The sequence below is a fragment of the Manihot esculenta genome, chromosome 14 (genome assembly GCF_001659605.2).
Source record: "Manihot esculenta cultivar AM560-2 chromosome 14, M.esculenta_v8, whole genome shotgun sequence".
NCBI lineage: Eukaryota > Viridiplantae > Streptophyta > Magnoliopsida > Malpighiales > Euphorbiaceae > Manihot > Manihot esculenta.
Window position 1 is genome coordinate 9,145,763 of NC_035174.2, and position 26,470 is coordinate 9,172,232.

General features: G+C 32.9%; 2 protein-coding genes across 5 annotated transcripts; both read left to right on the plus strand.

Moving 5' to 3' along the window:
* The first annotated feature begins 2,748 nt into the window (after positions 1 to 2,748).
* LOC110600040 (fructose-bisphosphate aldolase 3, chloroplastic) lies at positions 2,749 to 6,159 on the plus strand. Its single transcript, XM_021736733.1, has 6 exons — positions 2,749 to 3,109; positions 3,814 to 4,083; positions 4,228 to 4,337; positions 4,457 to 4,547; positions 4,973 to 5,242; positions 5,659 to 6,159. Exons 1-6 carry the CDS (start codon positions 2,945 to 2,947, stop codon positions 5,935 to 5,937), a joined length of 1,185 nt encoding a protein of 394 aa, XP_021592425.1. The 5' UTR covers positions 2,749 to 2,944; the 3' UTR covers positions 5,938 to 6,159.
* A 1,166-nt stretch (positions 6,160 to 7,325) lies between these two features.
* Positions 7,326 to 26,364, plus strand: LOC110599715 (DExH-box ATP-dependent RNA helicase DExH5, mitochondrial). 4 transcript variants are annotated; one of them, XM_021736260.2, is made up of 20 exons: positions 7,326 to 7,940; positions 8,461 to 8,615; positions 8,694 to 8,781; positions 9,229 to 9,474; positions 14,821 to 14,916; positions 15,131 to 15,319; positions 15,431 to 15,590; positions 15,746 to 15,876; positions 17,372 to 17,539; positions 17,629 to 17,901; positions 18,187 to 18,381; positions 19,786 to 19,989; positions 20,150 to 20,219; positions 20,319 to 20,467; positions 22,228 to 22,533; positions 22,735 to 22,794; positions 22,909 to 23,061; positions 23,147 to 23,257; positions 25,566 to 25,714; positions 26,136 to 26,364. In XM_021736260.2, the coding sequence occupies exons 1-19, from the start codon at positions 7,464 to 7,466 to the stop codon at positions 25,674 to 25,676; spliced, it is 3,342 nt and encodes a 1,113-aa protein (XP_021591952.1). In that variant the 5' UTR covers positions 7,326 to 7,463; the 3' UTR covers positions 25,677 to 25,714; positions 26,136 to 26,364. The 4 variants fall into 4 exon arrangements, with proteins under 4 accessions (XP_021591952.1, XP_021591951.1, XP_021591953.1 ...); XM_021736259.2 differs by lacking the exon at positions 26,136 to 26,364 and having other exon boundaries at positions 25,566 to 25,897; XM_021736261.2 differs by lacking the exons at positions 25,566 to 25,714; positions 26,136 to 26,364 and adding an exon at positions 24,260 to 24,396 and having other exon boundaries at positions 7,327 to 7,940; positions 23,147 to 23,307.
* The last annotated feature ends 106 nt before the right edge of the window (positions 26,365 to 26,470 follow it).

Sequence of the window (26,470 nt, forward strand, 5' to 3'; positions counted from 1 at the left end):
TAAAATTTAATAATTTTAAAATTATATTTTATTATCATGTAAAATATTTTAAAAATATAATTATATATTTAATAAAAATTAGAAATCGTTTTATAACTTATAAGTTAATATAAATTAAATTAAAATAATTATATTTATATTGATTTTTATTTTAATAAATAGATGAGATAAGTATATAAATTTATAAGTTAATATAAATTAAATTAAAATAATTATATTTATATTGATTTTTATTTTAATAAATAGATGAGATAAGTATATAAATTTAAAATTGAGACTAAAAAAAATCTAAAATTAAAATTTAACTGTAATAGTTTAATGATATATATTTTTTAAAAATAAAATTTAAAAAATAATAATCTATTAATTATATACGAACAATTTAGGGATTCGTATAAAAAGAAAATAAAAAGAAAAATAGTATGGATCGCTATAAAATAAAAAAAATATATGTTTTTTTTCAGAAATTATTCTAATATGTAAAATTATATTTTATTTGTTATTTTTTAGTAAATTTTTTATATTTTTATAAATTTTATTATCATAAATTAATTTTAATATATTAAAATTATAATATCATATATAAAAAATAAATATAAAATTAATTTAATGATTTTTAATTTGAAAAAGGGTAACAAGAGATTTTTTAAACTATCCTCAGTGGAATATGATCATAATATATTTATCTTTATTTTGATTGGATAATAATTAAAAAAATTAAATTTTGGATTGATTAAATTAATGTCATGTTTTAATTTAAATTTTATTATTAAGTAATATTTATTTTTTAAATTAATTTAAGTTAAACTAATAATTATATATGTAATTAATTAAATTTTATTAAAACATATTTAAAAAACATTAATTTATGATTTAATGATATAATATAGTGTAAGTATACATTTTATTTTATTGTAAAAAAAATATTGGTTAAATAATCTCCTTTAATATAATAATTATTCATATATTTATGTATATTTATTCTATATTATATATAAAAGTGAAAAGAGATAGAAATATCAAGATGGTGAATAATGTTTTTACATTTTTTAATTATAGCGGTTTTTAATTAATTTATAGTTGATATATTATTATTTAAAATTTAAAATTTTAAAATAAATAATAATTTTATTATTTAAATTAATTTTATTAATTAAATAAAATTTTAATATAAGAAGTATTTAAATAAAATTAATATTCAAAAATAAAAGGAAATGAAAAAGAAGATTCAAGTTTATTTTGTAATATAGTTATATTACAGTTGAGAAATATATTATAAATATATTTTATAATATTAAATTTAAAATTAATAGTTTATATGAATTAAATTTAAAAAATTAAAAAATGTCATTAGTTTTAGATAAATTTAAATTTCTGCTACTTGAAAGAATAATAAAAATATATGGTTAGAAGCCAAGTTGAAAAAAATTGAGATAATTTCTTATAATTAAAATTTTGTGACAATAATTTATCTACCGATGACACTGCAGCTTTTATATATATATATATATATATTATAATGACTAATGAGCTATAGTTTAGAATAAAAATAAAAAAATATTTTTATAAATAAATTAAAATAATATAAATATTAATATAGCTATAAGTAATAATTATTATAAGCTTATTATATTAAGTAAATTAATTTTTAATATTATTAGTTTTAAATTTAAAAGAAATAAATTATAATAAAAATATTTTATCGAATTTAATAAGAATTTTAACATTTAATGATTTTAATTATAAATATATAATATGTAAAATCTATATTTATCTAAATATATAATTAAAATTTAAGTAGATAATAATTTTATTATTTAAATTAATTTAAAATTAATAAAATTTAAAATTTGTATATATTTAAATTTATAAGTAGATGATAATTTTATAATCGAATTTAAATGTATATTGAATGATCAATTAAGTAGATAATTATTTTATTATTTAAATTAATTTAATATTAATAAAAAATGTAAATTTTAAGTTATAAAATTTAAATATTAAATAATATTAAAAGAATAAAAAGTAATATATAAGATTTTTAAATAATAATAATAATAATTATATGTATAATAAATATATATTTATAAATATAATTTATTTATATTATACTGAATATTAAACATATAATGCAAGTTAATTAAATTAATAATAATAAAATTGATCTCTATAAATAAGGATTACAATTGATAAAAATTTTTAGATATTCAATTTAACGAAATTATAATAAAATAGATTTTATTTATTGAATTTAGATTTTATTTATTTATTTATTTTTTAAATGGAAATTTGAATTTTATTTATATATATTTATTATTTAAATTTATTTATATAAATAATTAATTTAATATAAAAATATATATTTTATAATAATATTTCTAAAATTTTGTATATATTTTTATTTAAAAATTTAAAATTAATTTTTTTTTAAAATATTAAATTTATAAATAAAAATTATTAATAAAAATATTTTTTATATAAATTATTAATTAAAATATATGAGATTAAATGATTTTACATTTTAATTAGGTAATAATAATTAATTTTTAATTAAATTTAAAATGAATTCGAAAATTAAAAATATGAATCGAATTTGTTTATTATTAATTTTCGAATCCCTTCCAGACAAGGAAAAAACAAAGAATTCTGAAGGGGTAATCTGGTAATTTGGGAACAAATCCAACGGGGCTGTTTGGTATCGCCGCATGTCCCTTGTCCCATTCACCCACCAAAAACTCCCAGCGGACACTCCGAGAAAAACAAAAGCCTCCGCTGCATTTTCGCTCTCCTTCATAAATAATAACACAAACACAAGCAGAAGAGCGAATGAAAAGCACGCCTTGACCGCGAGAAAGCTTTTTTTATCGTAGACGTCAGTTATCAAACACCTTCCTTTCTCTCTATCTTGGATCTCGATCTTCATCTGCTCATTGCTTTAGACGCCATGGCTTGTGCTAGTTTCGCTAAACTAAACGCAGCGTCGTCCTCTTGGATCGGCCAACAGTCCTTTGGTCAGCGACCGGGATCATCCTCAGCACGCCTTACCACTCGTCGAGTCTCCCTCCCGATCCGTGCTAGTTCTTACAAGGACGAGCTTGTTCAAACGGCTGTTAGTTTATCTCCTTTCCTTCTTCACTTTCTATTGATTTCATGTGCCATTTCAGTGCCTGATATGCGTTTTCGATTTACATCTCGTTTCGTTTTTGTTTTTGTAATTTCTCGCTAAATGAAGTCGAATTTGATTTATTCTCTCGTATTTTATTGAATTGTTCAAGTTATCCTATTCAGGATTCTGTAAACTTTCAGCTCTATCTTATGAAAAATATATATTTTTTGAATTAATTGATTGCTCTTTCTTTTGTGTCCCCCCCCTCCAACTCCACTATTACGATTAACATTTCGTTTGATGTCTCGATATATTTTCGGTTTCTCTCTATCAGTCAATTAGTACTTTTAGCTTTTCAGTTTAACGAAATCATAACGGCTGATAATGGCATACCTCTTTGAAACAAAGATTACAAGCATTGCAAAAATGGGTATCTTGTTAGACAAAGAGGTGATGTGGTGAAAACTGCGGAAAATGCCTTCTGTGATCTCCATGCAGTTGATATTATATTGGGATCGTGATTCATTTCAATCATCCTAGTTTCTATTATTGAGTCACCTCAATTCCCTAGTTCAACTCTTCCCAAATATGCTGCCTTAGAAAGTTTTCCTTTTCTCAATTGATATATGTAAATTGGTTTATGATTTTTCATTGTCTATGATGTTTCGTGCTATCAACTGCCTTTGGCTTGTTTCTTGATTGTGTAGAAATCTATTGCATCGCCTGGTCGCGGCATCCTCGCGATTGATGAATCAAATGCAACTTGTGGGAAGAGGTTGGCATCTATTGGCTTAGACAACAACGAGGTCAACAGACAAGCATACAGACAACTCTTGTTGACCACTCCTGGCCTTGGTGAATATATTTCTGGTGCCATTCTTTTTGAGGAAACACTCTACCAGTCTACTGTTGATGGAAAGAAGTTTGTGGACTGCTTGCGTGATGAGAATATTGTACCTGGCATCAAAGTTGACAAGGTATATTGTCTGTAAAAGTAAAGATTGTATATCCAAACAAACAAAGCATGTATAAAGTTCAACCAGGAATTATTTTATTAGTTGCTTAACCTACGATTTTTCTATGTTCAACAAGCTTATATATTTTAACTACCTGCACATCAGGGTTTGGTACCTCTTCCAGGATCAAACAATGAGTCTTGGTGTCAAGGCTTGGATGGATTGGCCTCAAGGTCTGCTGAATACTACAAGCAAGGTGCACGATTTGCCAAGTGGTGAGTCCAATTTACGTACTTGTTATGCCTTTGTTGATCCTTTATCCCCCTTAGGCAATTGAATAAAATGTTTTATTGATTATATGATACTATTATACATGTTCATATGGAATATTCAGGAGGACTGTAGTCAGCATTCCTTGTGGCCCTTCTGCTCTAGCTGTTAAGGAAGCTGCATGGGGACTTGCACGTTATGCTGCCATTTCTCAGGTATTCTTTCACTTCTAAAACCTACTTCTCTCTTGCATTAGCTAAAACTCTTTCAACAAAGTTAGAAATGCATGCCTATATCATTTTCCCTTTTGTTTGAAATGCATGTGGAGGGATGCTTGTGGATGTGGTTATAACATTGATGAACTCTCTGTTGCATCCTGTGGAGCAGTAAGAAAGTTAAAATATTGGCAAATTGATTGAAATTTCGGTTGAGATGAAAATAAGTCTCAGAAGTTGAGCTCTTTCTTTTTCCTTTTAACTCGATAAATATTTATCTTCCAATCCTTTGATTAATTTGTCTTGTTTTATACATGGGAGTAGATTTAGGCTTGCTGCTCTTTTCCCAGTGGTCAGTTTTGTCAGCATGCGAGTGCCAAAAATTACAGATTCTGTTTTTTCCTTACTGTAATTTTTATGTGCAGGACAATGGCCTTGTGCCCATAGTTGAACCTGAGATTCTTCTTGATGGAGACCATGGAATTGAGAGAACACTTGAGGTTGCAGAGAAGGTCTGGGCAGAAGTGTTTTTCTACTTGGCTGAAAACAATGTTGTGTTTGAGGGCATCCTGCTTAAGCCTAGCATGGTAACACCAGGAGCTGAGCACAAAGAGAAGGCTTCTCCTGAGACCATTGCCAAATACACACTCACAATGCTTAAGAGAAGAGTACCACCTGCAGTTCCTGGAATCATGGTATGAATACCTGAATCCTGCTTTTTATCAGGAATTTAAAGTGAGATAGTGTTGCTCATATGTCAGTGTTTCTCTTCTTACAGTCGTGAATTTAAATCTCGAGAATCTTTTCAAGTGCCCATGGGCAAATATCTAATTCTTTTTATATAGACTTGGTCTTTTCGCTGGTGAAATGAGATAAGAAAAAGACAATAATTAGTACTTGAGTTGTTAAAATGAGATAATAATAATAATAATGATGATGAAAAACCTGAAAAATCTTAAACATTAGACCATATCTTATGCTTAGGGTGTGTTGTTTTGTAAATCATCTAAAATTGTTGCTGTTGTATGTGATCGACGAGTTTCATGTGTTTTCAATTTGAATATTACTGAATCTTTAAGAGCAACTAGTGTAACTTGTGTTCATTTGTCAGTTTTTGTCAGGAGGACAATCTGAAGTAGAAGCAACTCTTAACCTCAATGCAATGAACCAAATCCCCAACCCATGGCATGTTTCCTTCTCATATGCACGAGCGCTGCAAAACACTGTGCTCAAGACATGGCAAGGACGTCCAGAGAATGTGGAAGCTGCACAGAAGGCACTGTTGGTGCGCGCCAAGGCAAATTCCTTGGCTCAGCTCGGTAAGTATTCTGGTGAGGGTGAAAGCGAGGAGGCTAAGAAGGGAATGTTCGTCAAGGGCTACACCTATTAAGCATCATTTAAACATAGCATTAGATTTAGATAAGCTTTTTAATTTTGTTTACCCTAGTCTTTTAAGACTAGAGGCTTGAATAACACATGTGGAAAGAACAGTTTTTCCGAACTGCTACCTTGGAAGAGATGGTTTAGTGAGAGAGAAGATATGTATTCTTATCATCCTAAATTATTGTTGTTGAAATTTTATGAATTCTGAGTGAGAGATTTGTTTTGACCATGTTTTGTCTCTCTTTGTTTCGGTTGGTAAGCTAACTTGGTGCTTATACTCCCATTGAAACCAGTTGGGTTATTATAATCTACAGTAGAAACATTTGAAAAACAGTGTTCTCTTAAACATAAAATTTGTTTGTCGTCATTTATAGAGAATTTTAACTAATATATTTACGTGAAAATGGAGAATATTATGAATAATCCCTCTTTTCTTGGATATTTTCTTATGAAACTTTGAAAATATAAAAATATTTTTTATTATTAAAAACACTTATTATTATTATTATTATTTAATAAAAAAAAGTAGGCTGATTTTAACTTAAATAAAGAGATCAAAATAACTAATTAGTCCGAAAAGTTTACTTTTTTAAGCTCTGGCGGAAAGTTCAATCGGCAATTTTAGGTCCAATCTATTTAAGGGAAGATTTTTCCCATCCCCTATAAATTATTTCCCATCTTCGTATTTAAGGACAAAAATTTAATACTATGTTCTATTTAATTTGATTCAATTAAACCAGATCATGTATAAAAATTATTAAATATTATAAAAAATATATATGTATTTTTTGATTAAAAAGGAAAAAAAACACGGCGCTAAAAAAAGTAATATCAAAAAATACACAAACATCTTCACAAAGATATACTATCTTTTAATATTTAAATTATGTTAAATTAAAACTTATTTTTCTCATTATTTTTTAAAAAATGATTTAACTAGTGTACCTTGAATTATTAATCTTCAAAAAAAACATATGCTATACTAAATATCGATAGAGGGAGCTTTAATCTAATAAAAATAAAATATAAACTAAATAAAAAATTATTAAATTTTAAATGTGGTGCGGCACGTATTAATCTTTTAAAAAATATATTTTAATTTATTAAAAAATTTATTAACGAGTCATTTATTTTTTAAGTATTATATTATTTAGTTATTATAATATAAAAAAAATTTAATTTTATAAAAAATATAAATTAATTAATTTTTTCAATTGAAAATATTATAAACTTTTTTCGGTATTAATGTTGAAAATTAATTCAAAGGTTAATTAATATATTTTTTTAAAATTAAAGGATTAATAATGATAGTTTTCTTTTAAAAAAACTAAATATTAAATTTTTCTTAATTTATTTTGCCAAAAAAGTGATTTTAGCTTTCCTTATAGTCTAGTAGTCTAGTACCAAAGACGCAGAGTAGAAGGCAACCATTACTGACTCAGTTACCCAAAACTCAACGACACCGGTAACCACCGGGATCAGAAACCGCTTTTCTACCAAAATACAAAACGACGATACCTTCGTCTCACCTGCATGCTCCCTCATCCTGTTCATCATATTCTCCTCAATCCGCCTTCTCTGCAATTTCCTTTCACTTCACATCCCAAAACCCTAAAACCCTCACTCTCCCCTTCCTCTTCCACCACCGCCACCTCCTCCACTATAGTAATGAAGGACCGACCGCCTTCCTCGTATGGTGCTGTCTATGTCCCACCTCATCAACGTCTGCGCTCCGTCATCAACGCGTCTAATTATAGCTCCTCCTCTGCTGTCCCTGCTTCTCCATTTGACTCTAAAGTCTCCAAAAATCAAAGCTCCGTTTTAAGCCATATACACAGCTCTCGTGTACCTTATTTCCAGCAGCAGCAAGAGAAACAGCGGGGGAACGGTGTTTGTGATAGCAATCATGTTAATAATAATAGTAATAATCATAAGTTCGTTTCTGCATACGACGATGGGATCTCTGAGGAGGGATCCGATCGGGAGATGGAATGCTCGATGGTTATGCATGTAAGTGATTTATATGTAAAAATTATGGTGAATGTTCGTTGCAGCCAACTGTGGTATGGAAAGAACCAAGCCACTGATATGGCAGAAAGAACAATACTTTTTAGCACTTGCCTTAGTTGCCTTTGGTCTGTAGTAGACATATCCCAGTTGTGTGATGTCTAAGCCAGTATTTTTATGCATCAGATGCCTATGTTCTAATGTTAATTGCAAGCATTCATGGGATGCTGGAGACCCTTCAAAAGATGTTTAAAATGGTTATTCTTCATTATATATTTGTCTCTGATATGGGTCTCTCTCTCACTTTTGGTTCATATTTTTTATACAATTTGGTCATTGTCATTTTTAACAATATGCAAATTATTACAGCCTTTGGCCTATACTTATTGAATACTCGTATTGTGTTCTCTTTGTTGCTTGAAAGATCTGTAGTTAATTTTCTGAGGATAAACAGATGCTGTTTTTACCCTTTTCTTTTTTTCTTTTGGTGGTGAGTATTTACTGTTTAAGCTGTCTTTGTCAGGGGGCTTTCCTTTCTGATAACATGGAAGAGTGGAGGCGGAAGCTAATCATGCTTTTGCGAGACAAGGAGAAGCAAGAGTTGGTCTCAAGGGAAAAAAAGGATAGACGTGATTTTGAACAAATAGCAACTCTGGCAAGCAGAATGGGTTTGTATAGGTATCTTGTGTTTCATCAGAATAGATGCTTCAGTCTGTTAAATTTCACCAATGATCTCAATTGAAATTATTTTTGCAGCCATCTATATGTAAAAGTTGTTGTAGTTAGTAAGGTCCCACTGCCAAACTACAGATTTGATTTGGATGATAAGCGTCCGCAGAGGGAGGTATTTTCTCCTAGTACCATCATTTTAAAAATTTTGCTTCTGGATGATAAAATTTGGTGATGCACCATAGTAATGCTTCTGTTACCTTCACAAGCAAGCTATATGTAGCTCAGACACTTGGACACATTTGTTTATGCTTTTGTTTTCCCAGCAGAAACTGCCTCTCCTCCTGCTCCACCTCTCCACTTGACAATATTGTATGCTTCAATAAATTCCAAGCAAATGAATTTTATTTTGATTGATTATTTGAGTTCCATTATTAAACACATGCATGTTTTCAGAGGCCCCTTTGTCACAGGTTGCTTCTGCTCAGTCTTTTAGCATGTACTTGAAAATTCATTGTCCTCCTGGGTTAGGAACCATGTACTTATTTCCCATACGTTGAACTTGAGTAACTTTCTTGTATATTATTCATAAGCATTTACTGAATATTTCAAAAATTGGCAGGTGAGCTTGCCCTTTGGTTTGCAAAGAAGAGTTGATTCATATCTTAGAGAATATCTCTTTCAAAAGTCCAAGACTAAGGAAAGATTTCCAGATATTTCCTTTTCAAGATCAAGCAGCAGCAGCAGTCTAGCTACTGATGAAGGGCTTTTTGAACAACCGGAGCTGCCGGTTTCCAGCAAGGCTGTAATGGATAAAATTCTATGGCAGAGAAGTTTGCAACTGTGCAATCAGCAACAGGCTTGGCAGGTTCGTGCTACCCTGAAAAATATGGAACTATGTTATATTTCTGTTGTTCTCTGAACCTATCCTTGTTTAACTTTTCTTTTTAATTCAGAAACAAGCACTATCTTGGGCAATCATGTCTCATAGGTTACTTTGCATATAATAATATTGCTTAGAAACTCTGGAAGGCTACTTAATATCGCCACTTCAGTATTTTAAAAGCATACGGCTTAGCTAGTCACACCAGAGGTGATTTTTATAATTGATCTCGTTTTACTTCATTATCTGCCTTAAGTAAAATCCCATGGAAAACAATTTGATGCTTTTTACAACCTTGAACTGATTGATCTGCTTAGGGTTTAAACTGGTGGTTACTTTTCTTCCATGTTATAAAAGGACATAGGTTATATGGGGCACATCATGTCAAGTTTGATGAAAGTGTTTTGCAGTTGAGGTTTGGACCTCCAACCTGGAAGGTGTGTGTATTGTTGTCTAAAGCACTGCAAGGAGAATATCTGATTCTGATAGTATGCTTCATTGATTTTTATTGAAATACAAATTGGATAAATTAGAGGTGCTTTTTCCCTTTTTCTTTTCTCCATTTTCCTCCTAATCTTAAATGACCATGTTGAGATACTTTCTGTAAATAGGCTAGATTTGCGGTTATTGTGTGCTTAGATTATGTGATATGATTGGGATATGATTAGGCTATAATTAGGGAATTGATTTATTTTATTTTCTATTGTATATTCTTATAAGTAGTATATGTACCCCAATTGATTTGAGGGGAATCATCAAGCATCTTTTCCTCAAAAAGTCCTTGATTTCCTCTCTTTTTCATCATTGTTTCATGGTATTAGAGCTAAGAAACTTGGCCTAGCTGTGAGTGGCAACCTTCGTTTGGAGACTTTCTGAAAATTATTTGGTCTAATCACCTAGCCCACCAGTCTCGCCGACTTTCAATTGGCGACCCTGTGAAGCGCCGCCACCAGAAGCGGCTCCACGCGCCACCCAACCTTTCTAGCTCCGGTATACGAGCTGGTGTGTGAATAGTTCTCCGGCGAATTTAACGCACGATCCTTCCTCTAGCATCGCTAGAGACCGGCGACTCTAGCCCACTCGATCCGGTCACCTGCCCAGCTATCCTTCACATGTTCCTTGTGAACAGTAGCTTCGAATCTATTGTTCACGGTCACAGATTCTTTTTTTTTTTTCTCCTGCAGATTCAGTTCCCATGGCCCAATCAAATATTGCTCATTCTCATAATTCATTTGCTTATCTAATCAAGTCTTTACTTATTGGTTCATGGATCCTCGACTATGGTGCTGGTGCTTCTGATCATATTTCTGGTAATCACAATATTTTCTCTACTCTTGTTTCACTTTCTACACCATCTAAAGTCACATTAGCTAATAGTTTACAAATTCAAGTTAAAGGGATAAGTAACATATATCTCCTTCCATCCCTTCTATCCTCTTGACTACTGTTTTATTCACCCCTGCATGTCCATACAACCTAATCTCTGTTAGCAAATTGACTAAAGATCTTAACTGTTCAGTCATCTTTATTGCTGAATCTGTGGTTGTGCAAGACCGGAGTACTGGAAGATGATTGGAGCAGGATATGAGTCATAATGATTGTACTATTTTTTCACTTCTAACCCTCCAACTTTTTTGTGTCTACTACTTTCGCTGAACTCATTCATAGTCGTTGGGACATCCAAGTCTGAACAAGTTACAAAAACTGGTTTCTAGTCTTTCTTTCTTGTCTTCTTTAGAATGTGAGTCTTCTCAATTTGGGAAGCAAATTCGAGCTTCTTTTTCCAAGCGAGTCAATAATAAGGTCATTTCTATGTTTGATATTGTTCGTTCAGAAATTTGAGTTCAACTCGGGTTAGTACAACTCATAAATTTCAATATTTTATTACCTTTATTGATGGCTATTTTCGTTGCACTTGACTTTTTCTAATGAAGAATCGTTTTGAGTTGTTCTCTATTTTTAAGAAGTTTTATGTCGAAATCCATAATTAATTTGGTGTTCGCATTAAGATATTACGAAGTGATAATGCAAGGGAATATTTGTCTTCCTCATTCACTCACTTATTGTCTACTCAAGGTATTAGTCACCAGACTTCTTGTTCTCATACCTCATAACAAAATGGGGTTGCCAAGCGAAAAAATCGGCATTTGATTAAAACAACTCGCATCTTACTCCTACATCACAATGTTCCATTACGTTTTTTGAGAAAGCTGTCTTTAATGCTTGTTACTTGATTAATCGAATGCCTTCCTCTGTTTTGCAGCATCAAAGTCCTCATTCTGTTTTATTTTCTAATCAGAATTCCAACCAGTTATCTTTGCGAGTTTTTGGATGTGTATATTTTGTTCATGATCATACTCCTAGCAAAGACAAACTCCAGCCCAAATCAGGTAAATGTGTCTTTCTCGGTTATTCATGGCTGCAAAAAGGTTACAAATGCTATGATCCTACTACTAACAGATATTTTGTGTTTGCAGACGTTACCTTTTTTGAAATCTCTCCTTACTTTTCTTCTAGTCCAGCATACAAAATCTTTGTTCCTAGAGTTTTGCCTATACCTTTGACTCTTATTTCTCCTTTGTCTCAAGTGTGTCCATCTCTCACTTCTACGCCACCTCTTCAGGTCTACACACGTCGGCCTCATCCATCTGCTAATAATACTGATATTTTTTCCCCTGATGCAGGTACTTCTAATGACTCACTTCCTGTTCCATAATCACCTATTTCGGTCATGCCTTTAGCAGCAACAGCTACTCTTCCTCTTGCTCTTCGAAAAGGCATTCGCTTTTCTCAAAATCCTCATCCCATTTATAATTTGTGAGTTACTATCGTTTGTCTCCTTCCTATTATATTTTTATTTCTACTATGTCTGCTGTCTCTATATCCAAGACAATTAGAGAAGTATTGGATCATCTGGTTGGTGTAATGCAATAGTTGAGGAGATGATTGCTCTTTACAACAATGGAACTTGAGAATTTGGGAACTGGGAAACTGATATCCTTACTACCTGGCAAGTCTACTGTTGGTTATCGATGGGTTTACACAGTTAAGGTGGGACTTGATGACAAAATTGATCGTTTTAAAGCTCGTCTTGCAGCTAAAGGTTACACAGATTTTTAGGCTTGATACAGTGATACTTTCTCTCCGATAGCCAAAATAGCTTATGTTTGCCTCCTTATTTCATTGGCTGCAATTAAACACTGGACCCTTCATTAATTGGACATTAAAAATGTCTTTTTTTCATAGTGAGCTCGCCGAAGAAGTTTATATGGAGCAACTTCCCATGTTTGTTGCTCAGTTAAGGTGGGATCTGATGGCAAAATTGATCATTTAAAAGCTTGTCTTGTAGCTAAAGGTTACACAGATTTTTAGGCTTGATTACAGTGATACTTTCTCTCCGATAGCCAAAATAGCTTATGTTTGCTTCCTTATTTCATTGGCTGCAATTAAACACTGGACCCTTCATCAATTGGACATTAGAAATGTCTTTTTTTCATAGTGAGCTCGCTGAAGAAGTTTATATGGAGCAACCTCCCGTGTTTGTTGCTCAGAGGGAGTCAGGCTTAGCATGTCGTCTTCGACACTCTTTGTATGGTCTAAAACAGTCTCCAAGAGCATGGATTGGACGATTCAACATTATAGTTCAAAAGTTTGGAATGTCTCGAAGTAAATCTAATCATTCTGTATTTTTTTTGTCATAATGGTGATTGATGCATCTATTTGGTAGTATATGTTGATGATATTATCATTTCTCATGCTGGAATCTCTCAGCTTAAGCAACATTTTGTTCAGACATTTCTAAATTAAAGACCTAAAAAAATTGAAATATTTTTTTGGGATTGAAGTGGCATGGTCTAAAACAAGTATTGCAATTTCTCAACGTAAATATGTTTTGGATATATTGGAAGAACATGCATGCTAGATTGTAGACACGTGGATACTTTCATGGATCCAAATGTCAAACTTGTTCCTGAAAGGGGAGCCACTTAAAGATTCTGCTAGATATAGAAGATTTGTTGGCAAGCTCAACTATCTCACTATCGCGCGACCAAATATTTCTAACTGTGTGTAGTCAATTTCTTCAAACCCTATATAGCAGTCACTGGGACGCAGTCATCCGCATTCTTAGATATATCAAAGGAGTTCTAGGACAGTTTATTTTATGAGGACAAGGGTCACTCACAAATTGTTGACTATTTTGATGTAGATTAGGCAGGTTCCCCTATTGTATTATGATTGGAGGGAATTTTATATCTTGAAAAAGTAAAAAAAAAAGGGCTGTGGTTGCAAGATCAAGTGCAGAAGCGTAATATGGAGCTATGACTTTGGCAACATGCGAACTCATTTGGTTGAAGCAACTCCTTTGGGAATTGAAGTATAGCAACACCGGCCAAATGAAGTTGATATGTGATAATCAAACAGCTCTCCATATTGCATCAAATCTAGTTTCTCTCATAATCTAGTTTTTCATGAGAAAACGAAGCATTTAGAGGTGGATTGTCACTTTATTAGGTAAAAGATTCAGTTGGGATTAATTTCTACTAGTGTTGTCAACTCAAATGATCAACTAGCTGATGTTTTTCATAAAATCTCTTTGAGATTCACAAATTGAGTATATTTGTAACAAGCTTGGAGCATATACACCCCAACTTGAGGGGTAGTATTGAGATACTTTCTATAAATAGGCTAGATTTATAGTGATTGTGTGAGACTATAATTAGGGAATTGATTTATTTTATTTCCTATTGTATATTATTGTAAGCAGTATATATACTCCAATTGGCTTGAGAGGACCCATATATAAGATACTGCATGCGTGTATTAATATTTGATCAATTTCTCTATTGTTCACTATTATATTGATTTGATAAATTATGAAGTTCATATTAATAGAGTGGAGGAAACAATTTGCATATCTTCTAAAAAAGCCCCTCTTCAAAAGCTAAATGAAGGACATTGCGAAGAGGCCCTGAACACTCTGTTGTCGCACAGTAAACGCTATGTTAGTAATATTAAAGCTTTTTATGAATAGATAACATGAATTTAGAATATCTCAAAAAAAAAAGATAACATGAATTTAGAAGAAAATGCTATTTTAGAATTAGTTTTTGTCAAGCAAAAAGGGGAAAGAAATTTGGGATTTTTGTATAATAATGTAAAATTTATTTATATACCACCTTTTCATTTTTATTCTGATTATATTAAATTTATTATTTCATGCAAAACTTGGATGTTAAAATGTCTTTTCAGGTTTTAAGTCAATCAGTCTTTTCTATCATTCTTTCTGATTGCCAATCTTTAAGTAGGTACAGTTTAATGTTTTAATTTTAGGATTCTCCAGAAGGCAGAAAAATGCTGGAATTTCGGAAAAGTCTCCCTGCCTATAAAGAGAAAGATGCTATCTTGACTGCCATTTCACAAAATCAGGTATGAAAAGTTTACTATATTGTTCTTTTTAGTAGTTCTTCATGCTGACTTTTTGTGGACATCTAGGTTGAATTTAGATGGCTACTTTGTTTGAGAATTGAGCATATTAAGTCTGAGTTGGATCTCAAAATGGCTATGCGCTTTCCTTTTATAATCAATATTATGCAAGTATCAGTTCATTATTTTATGATGCCTAGAATTTTGAATTTTGCAGGTGGTCATTATCTCAGGTGAAACTGGTTGTGGCAAGACCACACAAATTCCCCAGTTCATATTAGAATCTGAGATAGAATCTGTCCAAGGAGCTGGTTGTAGTATTATATGTACACAGCCAAGACGAATATCTGCCATGTCTGTTTCTGAACGAGTTGCTTCAGAGAGAGGGGAGCAGTTGGGTGAATGTGTGAGTGCTGTCTCAAACATGGTCTGGGATAATTTCCCAGATTACCACCTTCTGTCAATAAGATCTTGAAAGATAATTGAATATGATCTTTTTCTGTTCTTATCTTTAAAGGTTGGATATAAAGTTCGGCTTGAAGGTATAAGAGGAAGAGATACTCGCCTTCTGTTCTGCACCACAGGCATCTTGCTGAGAAGAATGCTTGTTGATAGAAATTTGAGGGGCATAACTCATGTTATTGTGGACGAGATTCACGAACGTGGAATGAATGAGGGTAAACTGTTAGTTCTGAGTTGAATTTTGTGAATGGAGGATATGTTTTCCTCTAATTTAAACTTCTTTTCTTTATTCACTATTAGAAATTTCTTCATTTATCTTAAAAATAAAGTGAACTGCACTCTGAGCCTTACCATGAAGCTTTGATGCCAGACTTTCTGCTTATTGTCCTTAAAGATCTCCTTCCCCACCGGCCAGAACTGAGGCTGATTCTGATGAGTGCAACCCTCGATGCAGAGCTTTTCTCATCCTACTTTGGTGGAGCTCCAATACTTCGCATTCCAGTAAGTGTAAATGAATATGCCTTATTTTATATTGTTAGCGCAAGCATATTCTGTTTAGTACTCATGATGGTTTCTAGGCAAATTTGTAGTGACATCCTCCATCTACATGTTGATAGCATGTGAAACGTGAATATTGTCTGTTGGTGGGATGCCTGGAGTTTGATCCTTGGGCTATGCTCGAACTAAAATATTTATTAAAACATCACCTAATGATATGAAAACTTTTCCCATGGATTTGTGATAAAACTAATCTAATATATATAAAGCAGGCCAATCACTCTCCTGGTGCTGCCACTTGGTTGGCAGTGGCATTTACTGTAAAGATATTGACCAGCTTTAATAATTAGTTAGTTGTTATCTATTATGCTAGGTATTTAATTCTAATTTTTTCTTTTTAGTATCATTATTATTGCCATTACTACCTAGATTTTCTTGATTTAAATGATTCCAAAAAGGTCTTTGTAATTAAATTTATCATTTAAAATTTTATTACAATCAAATTTATTATTTAACATTTTATTGTATTGCTCTTTTTTCTTAAAAGGCAAAGATAGAAATATATTGTTTGCTCTTTATTGTTCATCAATCCCACAATACACGTATATTTATCTTGCATCTTTGTTTTTCATTTATCATTTTTTTTTTCTCTTTCACGAGTTCTTAATACTCTTCATCAAATGTTGTGCATTAATTTTGTATGCTTAGTGAATAAATCTTTACTAATATCAGTTAAAATCACATTTTAGTAAATTAATTTTGGTTGGGATTGATAATTTAAATAAATAAATATGAATTAAGATTTTTGGAACTCATAATTATTATATTTGGTAAACATATTTTCATTTAAAATGTAATTGATGAATATTATATATATATATATATATATAACAAACTACAAATTGAAATATCAAAATTAAGGTAACAAGATTGGAAAAATCCAATTTAGAGTTTATTTGAGTTGAGGTGAGACTATCAAAATTATAATGCGATCAATTTTTATAATCATAAAAATTTTATTAATATCAAAATTGTTTTACATGATGAGAATAGTAGATATATTAATTAATTTTAATTATTAAATTTCTAATTAAGTTCCTATTGAACAGTTATTAATTCTTTTTTGTATTTCAATTAATTATAAAATTTAAGAATTTATACTTTAAAATTGACAACAAATTTAAAATTATATTTACAAATATAATTGTAAATACATTCTACACTCCACAAACATTTAGCTAGTTCAAGCTTATAGAGATGCCAAGTTGTTCCTATTTTAATTTCATATATTTCATTTATTGGGATGTCCATCATGTTCTTAGATTGGTTGGGCTATGCCTGGTTATCTAATGCATCTACAAATTTCAGCATTTAAACATATTATTATGTATGCGTCCGATTTGTTTAATTTCTGGAAAAAGTTATACAGGATCCTGAGGATGACAGTGTGGTCTAATCAGGGGTATTTTTCTTCTTTGTGGTTTTATTGTCCAATTAGGGTTTTACATACCCAGTTCAAACTCATTTTCTGGAGAATATCCTGGAAATGACCGGTTACAAATTAACCTTACACAACCAAATTGATGATTATGGCCAAGAGAAGGTGTGGAGGACAAGTAAACAAGCTCCAGGAAAGAGGAAGAGCCAAATTGCTTCTTCTGTTGAGGTATAGGAAGTTATCTTGGATGGTATTGCTGCTTTTGCAATATTCAGTCTTTCCTGATTTCTTTTCTCATTTTGGAAACATGTAATCAGGAAGCACTAAGAGCTGCTGATTTCAAGGAGTATAGTCCCCAAACTCGAGAGTCTTTGTCATGTTGGAATCCAGATTGCATTGGTTTTAATCTCATTGAGTATCTTTTATGTAACATATGTGAGAATGAGAGGCCTGGTGCTGTTCTAGTCTTTATGACTGGGTGGGATGACATATGTTCTCTGAAGGATAAGCTCCTATCACATCCTATTTTAGGAGATCCAAGTCAAGTATTGTTGCTCACTTGTCATGGTTCTATGGCTAGCTCAGAGCAGGTAAATTTCTTATTTCAATTTAATTATCCAATTGCTTATTTCAATAATTGCTTAGTTGTTTGTAAAGTATGTGTTGTAGCAAATTAATAACCGACAACTAATGCTTGCTATAATTAATATTTATCTGCAAAAAAAGCAGTAATAACAAGGTGGTATTGCTTATTTTGCTGCTTCTTGCTTTGATGTTTTTGTTATTTTATTATTGTACGGAAAATTTCATCCTGTTTCTACTTTTGTGTTTCTTTCTGAGATAATTTTGAGAATGATTTTTCTGGCCGTCTCCAGAGATTAATATTTGATGAGCCCAATGATGGTGCGAGGAAAATAGTGCTAGCTACTAATATTGCTGAGACAAGCATCACAATCAATGATGTTGTTTTCGTACTCGACTGTGGAAAGGCAAAGGAGACTTCATATGACGCCCTGAATAATACTCCTTGCCTGCTTCCTTCCTGGATTTCCAAGGTTTCTGCTCAACAAGTAAGGTCTTCTTATGTTGGGCTTTTGATCTATAAGATGGATTCAATTTTGATTATTGATGGTCTAGTCATGTCATTGAAATAAATAGTGCAATGCAGGGATCTGTGGAGGCCTGTGTTTCATGAAGTTGCTTTATTCTACAATAGTAAGGCTACTAGAGCCAAAAAAAAAAAAAGTGATTTGTACTTCCTCTTGCATACACACTTGTAATCCAAAAAAAAAAAAACAAGTTGGTGGGTGGTTGCAGAGATATAGTCAAATTTGTCTAGGACCTTCTTTCTACAGGTCATTTTGATTATTAAGATAGAAATAGAAACACAAGGAGATTAAAAAGTGGGATATGAGGATTACTGCAAGTAACTAAGAAAACAATCCAAATATATGGACATGTTCATATTATAATTAGGCCAAAAAAAAAAACTACGTTGAAAGCCATATAGAAGTCATATAGTCAGATCAACATCTAAGTGTATTTGTAACATTTAGCTTTGCTTATTTATATTGTCTTGTTATTAACTGTTCTTTGTAGAATATTCAGTGTCTTCATATAATTTTTTCTGGTCCTAATTAAAATTTTCATTTCTCCCACAGCCCCGCCAAACAAACATAAGTTATTTACGATCACCTGATTGTAAACTGTTTTTATGGTTGTGCAAACTTTTGCATATTAAATCATGCAGGGATCAAGACTGTTTAAATGGTGGTGCTAACTGTAGACTTTACATGAACTAAGGGTTGGAATGATGTGCTTCGATCATAATCAAAATTTAGCTTCTATCATCTTGTTGAAAACTATTTCTGTGGTCATGCAGTTTTTTGTGAGTTGCCCACACTACTGGCTAAAATGGTTCAAGGATTTCATAGTTCAAAGTTCCTCCTTAGATCAACTATAAATGAGGCCCTCAAAAGATTAGATTAGAGCAAAAATAGTTGGTCTACTGGCCCCTTCCTTTTCAACTATATCATCCAATTTCACATTTGAATCAATTTGGTTGCTCTACCCAGATCCGCGTACATCCAGTGCCTTCAGGTTCTGGTGTTAATGTAGCAAGGGCTAGTGCTGTTAAGCACTATTTGCTCCGTCTGGCCATAATTGAAACAAGATGATTGATTGACAGTGTAACTGAAATGAAAAAAGAGGTCAAAATTGAAAATCCAGCTAAAAGTTTGGATTTTCAGGTTAGAAACTCAAGAAAAGGAAGTGAAAGAAGCTTGAGAGAGGAATAACCCCTCTCTCTCTCTCTCTCTCTTTCTCTCTCTATTGGAGATTTGATGTGCTTAATGAGATCATTTCTGGTTCGTGGTAGAATTTTTATTATGCTTTATATGTTTGTATCATTCTTAAATGGTACCATCAAGGCACATAAACTTGACTATATATTGCTTTTACTGCATATACTGTAGCGAAGAGGAAGAGCCGGCCGCGTTCAACCAGGAGAATGTTACCATCTTTATCCTAGATGTGTTTATGAAGCCTTTGCAGAGTACCAATTACCAGAAATTTTGAGGACACCTTTGCAGTCTCTCTGTCTGCAAATCAAAAGTTTGAAACTCGGGAGTATTTCCGAGTTTCTCTCAAGGGCTTTGCAGTCACCTGAGTTGTTGGCGGTAGCTTCATTTTAATATCTTTAATCTTATTTCCATGTTGATGTGGCTTGTTTGGAATTCCTCCATCTGATACTTTACCAATAGAATTTATTCATTGCTTCTGATTCATGCAAGTTGATTCTTTAATGCCAATATTTTTCCTCTGATTTTATTTTTGTAGGTTCAAAATGCTATTGACTACTTAAAAATCATTGGGGCCTTGGATAAGAATGAAAATTTGACTGTTCTAGGTAGGCCAGAATTTATAAAGTTCTTTTAAAAATGAAAAACTTAATGCTTATATTTTCTTTCTAATTTATTCTATCCTCGTTTTGTGTGTTGCTTGACAGGACAATATTTGACTATGCTTCCCCTGGAGCCTAAACTTGGGAAGATGCTCATACTAGGTGCTATCTTCAATTGCCTGGATCCGATATTAACTGTTGTTTGTGGCCTTAGTGTTAGAGATCCTTTCTTGACACCAATGGATAAGAGGGATGTAAGTGAGCTTCCAATTGTTTTTTGCTTGATGAAGTTTGCATGCTCTGTATGCTTCTGTAAGGATAGCAGCTGCAAAGTACACTTAATCTGGTGAATTTTGTAATTTTGGCTTTTATTAATTTATTCTGGTAGAAGGCAGCCTAAGTTCTTTGATGACAATGAATCAATCCAGCTCAAAGACACCTCTTACTGGTCCTAAATGCTACCTACCAAAATATTGCATTCTCATGTCTAGATCTTAGAAGATCAAGTATAAGACATACTAATTTCCCATGCTGCTGCTCTCGTAGAGGATCCAATGCCAATTTTACGTGCAAATCCACCCATCCACTTCCCAATTCCCATTTTGAATTTAGCCAACGCCTTCTGTATTCATTAGGTGAATTTTATTATAGGTTTTTTATTGGACTTCATGGCCCATTTGGTATGTAGATGCCAATTTCCTAAGAAGTTCTTTGAAAGATACTTGTTGAGAAACTGTATTTATAAAGTTACCATTTAAAGTGTTGTGTCACATACAAGAGATTAAAGCATGCAGGCTAGGGACTGGTATTTGGAGGGAGAATTGGTTATGAGTTGAAGGTGGTTAGTGGAAGTCAAAGATAGTTATAGGAGTTGATGTGATAGGCACTTATTGTAACAAGTTAGTATAAATAGTGAAGTTTACTTGTAGAAGAGGATATCCAGAAATTGAATACGATAACAAATATTTCTCCCTTCTATTCTCTTGCTCTTCTCTCCCCTTGCTTCTCTTTTTCTCTCATATCTTCTCCCCCTTCTCTACAATTTCTCTTCTTCTATCTCAGTGGAAACCCTAATCTAAAGGCTGCTACTGACATGTTGGCTCATTCATTCACCTTCCCTAGGAAGCAGTACTTGATTCCTCAATGAATTTCATTTGTGTCCAACTTTACATATGATTTGATTGATTACTATTGCTATCGGTTCATATGTAGTTTGTCCCAAGCTTGGACTGAGGACTGGCATAAAATTGTCATATCTATATGATATGAAATGAAACTACCTAAAACAAATCGAGAAAGATCTTTATAGTCAATCCCGACTAGCTCATCCCAATGAAGGTTTTATTTTACTTTTTTCCTTTAGAAGAAGTGTGAATTTGAAGGTTAATTTTTTAGCTTGTTTTTATATGCACTCAGAATGTTGAACTTAATAACTCTGCTCCCTTCCTCTAGTAGATTATTTGTTGAAAACTAAGTTGAGGGATCGAAAGAAAAGTCCAATTGCTTTGCTCTCTTGCAAGGGAAAGAGTGCTTCTCAGGCTATTTCCAAGAGTTTAACGTATCGAGTTCTTTCTATATATTTAACTATTGTTATGCATTGAGCTTGTTTTGTAGTTCAAATGTTCACATGCGCAGCACATCCTTTTTTCTTCCTTTTTTGTGTTATAACACCAACTTACCATATGACATCACTGTTGGCATTGGATTTGGAGCAATCTGGCCAAGGAAACACTACAACGGATTGTTGGAAATAACAGTTTTATTGTCCAAGTTTTACATTTAAGCAGTAACACCTGGTTGGCTGGTTCTGTAACCACACATCTCAAAAGAAATTATTTCTGTAGTTTCTTTCAATCAGTGCTAGAACAGGCAATTTAACCTAATATTTTAAGGTTTTTTTCCCTTTTTTTGTCCCCTCGTTGAAGCATTTCTGGATATATGTAATATGGCTTGTATTTACTTCCTGTTTGTATGTGTGTAAAGATGAATTTATGAATCTATTCCTATTGTGCAGCTTGCAGAGGCTGCTAAATCTCAATTTTCCCGTGATTATAGTGACCATCTTGCCCTTGTCCGGGCATACGAGGGCTGGAAAGATGCTGAAATAGATTTTGCAGGATATGACTATTGTTGGAAAAATTTTCTATCCATACAATCTATGAAAGCAATTGATACTCTTCGGAACGAGTTCTTCTCCTTGCTCAAGGATGCTGGCCTAGTTGATAGCAACACTGCCACCTGTAATGCATGGAGCCATGAGGAGCATCTCATTCGAGCAATTATTTGCTATGGTCTCTATCCAGGACTTTCGTCTGTTGTGGTGAGTCATTTGTTATTTTTTTAGGGCAGATCATGCTAATAGGCTTTATTTTGGTATCATTTATGTATTTCTTGCATATATTTATATTGAAAATGTTGGAATCATCCTCAACAGCCCCTTCCCCCTAAAAAAAATAGTAGTAGTAACAAACTCATAAATTTCTCTATAATTTCATGAACGTTAATGTAATTGCATATGCAGCATAATGAAAAGTCATTTTCTCTGAAAACTATGGAAGATGGACAAGTGCTTCTTTACTCTGTGAGTCTTGTCTTTCTTATTATCTTATTCTTATCTGAATTTTCATTTCCAAACTGATTTCTGTATTCTCTGAGTTTCTCTTAAAGCATTAATTTCACTGGTTTTTCCCCCCAGAACTCGGTCAATGCTCGGGAATCTAAAATTCCTTATCCGTGGCTGGTCTTCAATGAGAAGATAAAGGTTAACGCTGTTTTCCTTCGGGATTCAACGGCTATTTCCGATTCAGTGTTGCTTCTGTTTGGCGGAAGCATCTCTAAGGGGGACATTGTAAGTCTCCTTTTTATTTTTCTTCCATTTCTGGGGCATATGGTTAAAGTGGTCATGGGTGAACAAATGCATGATGCTCTGACAGGATGGACATCTGAAGATGCTGGGAGGATATTTGGAGTTCTTCATGGAACCTGATATAGCCGAAACATATCAAAGCTTGAGGAGAGAACTTGATGAACTGATTCAGACCAAAGTAAGTGAGGCGTCGAGTGGAAACTAGTTCTGCCTGAACTGATATGCAAGGTTGTCAAACTCACTTTTTTAACTTATAGGTGAAGGGATATAAACTCAATAAACTCGTAAGATCTTACAATCTACTTAAATGCCTTCCAAAAAATATAATGATATATATAAACAGATTAGTAAACTTACACAGTCAAGCATAGAAAAACACAATTTGTCTCTATTTTTTGTTACGTTAAACTGTTTACCTTTAAAATATATTAAGTTTTAAATAAATATAAATATTAAATATAATAGGAGCTCCTTAACTATAATAAATTAATGACTACTGGGGCCGTCACCATATAATGACACGTGATCACATCTAGAAACCGGATAAGTACTACAAATACTAAATTTCAAGTAAAAGCTATAATTTCTTTTTCTATGTCATTATTTAAGAATATTTAAATAGAAATTTTAAATTTTTAAAATTAATTATTTTCACCATTTCTTCAAGACCAAAAATCATGGAGAAGCCTAGCCCTATATGAAGATAGTTTGCATACTTGGACCAACATCCAGATTTGTCCCTCTCTTTTTTTAACTTGTTATTAATCTCTTGTACAAAAACAGCACCATTTCAATGTTGTTATGGGCTGGATTTTCTTTTTGGCCTTTTAAAACCCATCACTTGGCCAAGTTGAGGTTTCAAATATGCTTGAATACGAACCTGTTAAACTAATTTCCTACTGGGATTCTGCTGATTTTGATGTGTTCACCAGTGATTTTACACCAAATTTATATGATGTGCTTTTATTCACATGTTGACTTGTTTATATGAATTTAACTCGTCAATTTATATGATTTGACTCACAGCTTGACAACCGTGCTGATACGGCTCCTCTATTTTTATTTACACTAGTAATTTAGTTTTTAAGATTGTCTGAATCTTTTTGGCATTTTATAGTTTTAGCTAACAGTAATATTTAGGAGAAAGTAATCTGTTAATGTCCATGATGAACATGGGCAGCTTTTGAATCCCAGAATGGATATACACGCATATCATGAGCTCCTATCTGCCATACGTTTACTGGTTTCAGAGGATAAATGTGATGGTAAATTTGTATTTGGTCGTCAAGTTCTGAAGCCCTCAAAGATCTCTGTTATATCAACACAGCCAGCCTTGATGTCAAGGACTGAAAGTGGTCCCGGAGGTGATAATTCTAAGAGTCAGCTCCAAACATTGCTAACCAGGTCAGGATATGCTGCACCAATTTACAAGACAAGGCAATTGAAGAACAACCAATTTCGAGCTACTGTGGAGTTCAACGGAATGCAAATTATGGGGCAGCCTTGCAACAACAAGAAGAGTGCAGAGAAAGATGCAGCAGCTGAGGCCCTGCAGTGGCTAATGGGTGGGACCCAGACAGGACATGAATACGTGAATCACATGTCAATGCTGGTAAAGAAAAGCAAGAAGGACCATTACTGAACTAGTACTTTTGAACTTCCAATTGATGGCGCTTTCTGAATGCAACAAGCGTATGTGCTTAGAAATGCCTGGTCAGGCTAATGTATCCCATTGTTCTCCATTTTTTAAGGAGGAAAAAAGCCAAAGGAATGGCAATATTCTCTACTAAGCCTTATCTTTTGTTGATATCCGGGCATGACGCTTTGCTATTGGAATTGGAGTGACAATAGCAATCTGGCACAAGAATTGTGGGCTCATCCTAGTTACTTGAAGTTGATTCTGGTTAATTGACCTGGTTTCAGACATGGAGTTGTGCTGACTAGTTACTGACTTGTATGTATCACTGTTTTCGAGTTTGTTCCTTTGCATTTGGAGTTGCATGATTGATACAGGCAATGCATTTATCTCGAGCAGATTAACTTTGGGTGGGTGAATATCATTGAAGGAAGTATATTGTACACTGATTTTAGATAGGAATACAGTTTCACCCTGTCAAGTCTAACAGAATTATTGATTTTAACTGATTTTGTGTATTGTTATGATGCTTAGAGACCTCAGGGACGTGAATGCTGTAATGGTTGAGCTGTGAATGGCTAATAGCATGCAACTCTTATGAAAGGCTCTAGTGTGAAGGAACTTGTTGCATAATTTGTTTATTTTGTTTTTTCTTCGAGCATTTTTTTGATGACATGAAGTTCAAACCCACCCATTAAACCTGCTCGTGGCTGCTGGGTAGCTTCTGTTACAAAGTGGCACTGATGCCGTGTCAGATTGACTCATCTCAGTATGGTGTAGTTAGTTAATTACATGTTTTTTTTATCTTCAGTAGACATTCTGATTGAAATTTGCTATTGAATGTAATTAGATTCGAGAAAGGACATTTGATTCTGAGTGTAGTGATGCGAGACAGCAGAGGATGTGGGTGCTTTCTTTCCCGAGGAAGAGAAAAGAAGAAAATGGAGATCAGCAACTTTGACCTGGCCCAAGCGATGCCTTTGGGATTACCATTAAAAGGTGGGTTACCGAGCAGCCTCTTTGCCTTAACCAGGTGGTGGACTAAGCAGAGCTTTGGCCATCCCAGAATTTGGTTTTTCCTTTTGATGTTTGGTTTAAACGGTGCAGTTCCATTAGTAATTGTATAATAACTTGGTTAATTGGTTTGATTAGTAATTTTAGAGTAGCTCGGTTGTTTGTTTTGACCCGTTTATTTTCATTATTAAAAAAAATCAAATTGAAAATTGTGCGCAATGTATCATTTTGCCCTATTACATAATGCCATCTCTATCTTTTTCCCTGTTAAATAACTTCATCTCTACTTTTAATCCTCGCTCCTCGATTCTACTTTTTTCTCCCAATTGCTTCATCTCGTTGCCCCTCGAAGAGTTCTCTCGAATTTCAATTATGAAAATCTCCAAGTCGATCTATATCCACTCAGGTACTTCTTGGATCGTTAGACTGCTTCCTTTGGCAAATGGCTAAGAAATTCGGCATACGAAGCAGATGGCATGAAGATTTCTGGTATTACTCGTACGTTTTTGGTTATGATCCCTACTTGAATATTTATATATTTCGTATATGGGTTAAATGTATGACATTGCTAATTGATTATGACACTGCTAGTTGATTATGGGTACATTTTTGGTAGGTAATTGATTATGAGTTATTGTTTGAATACGTGTTTGATTCATGGATAAATTGATGGTTATAGGTGTTGCTCATTGATTGGGTGTTTTTAATTATAATAATTTTATATCAATTTAATTTATTTAA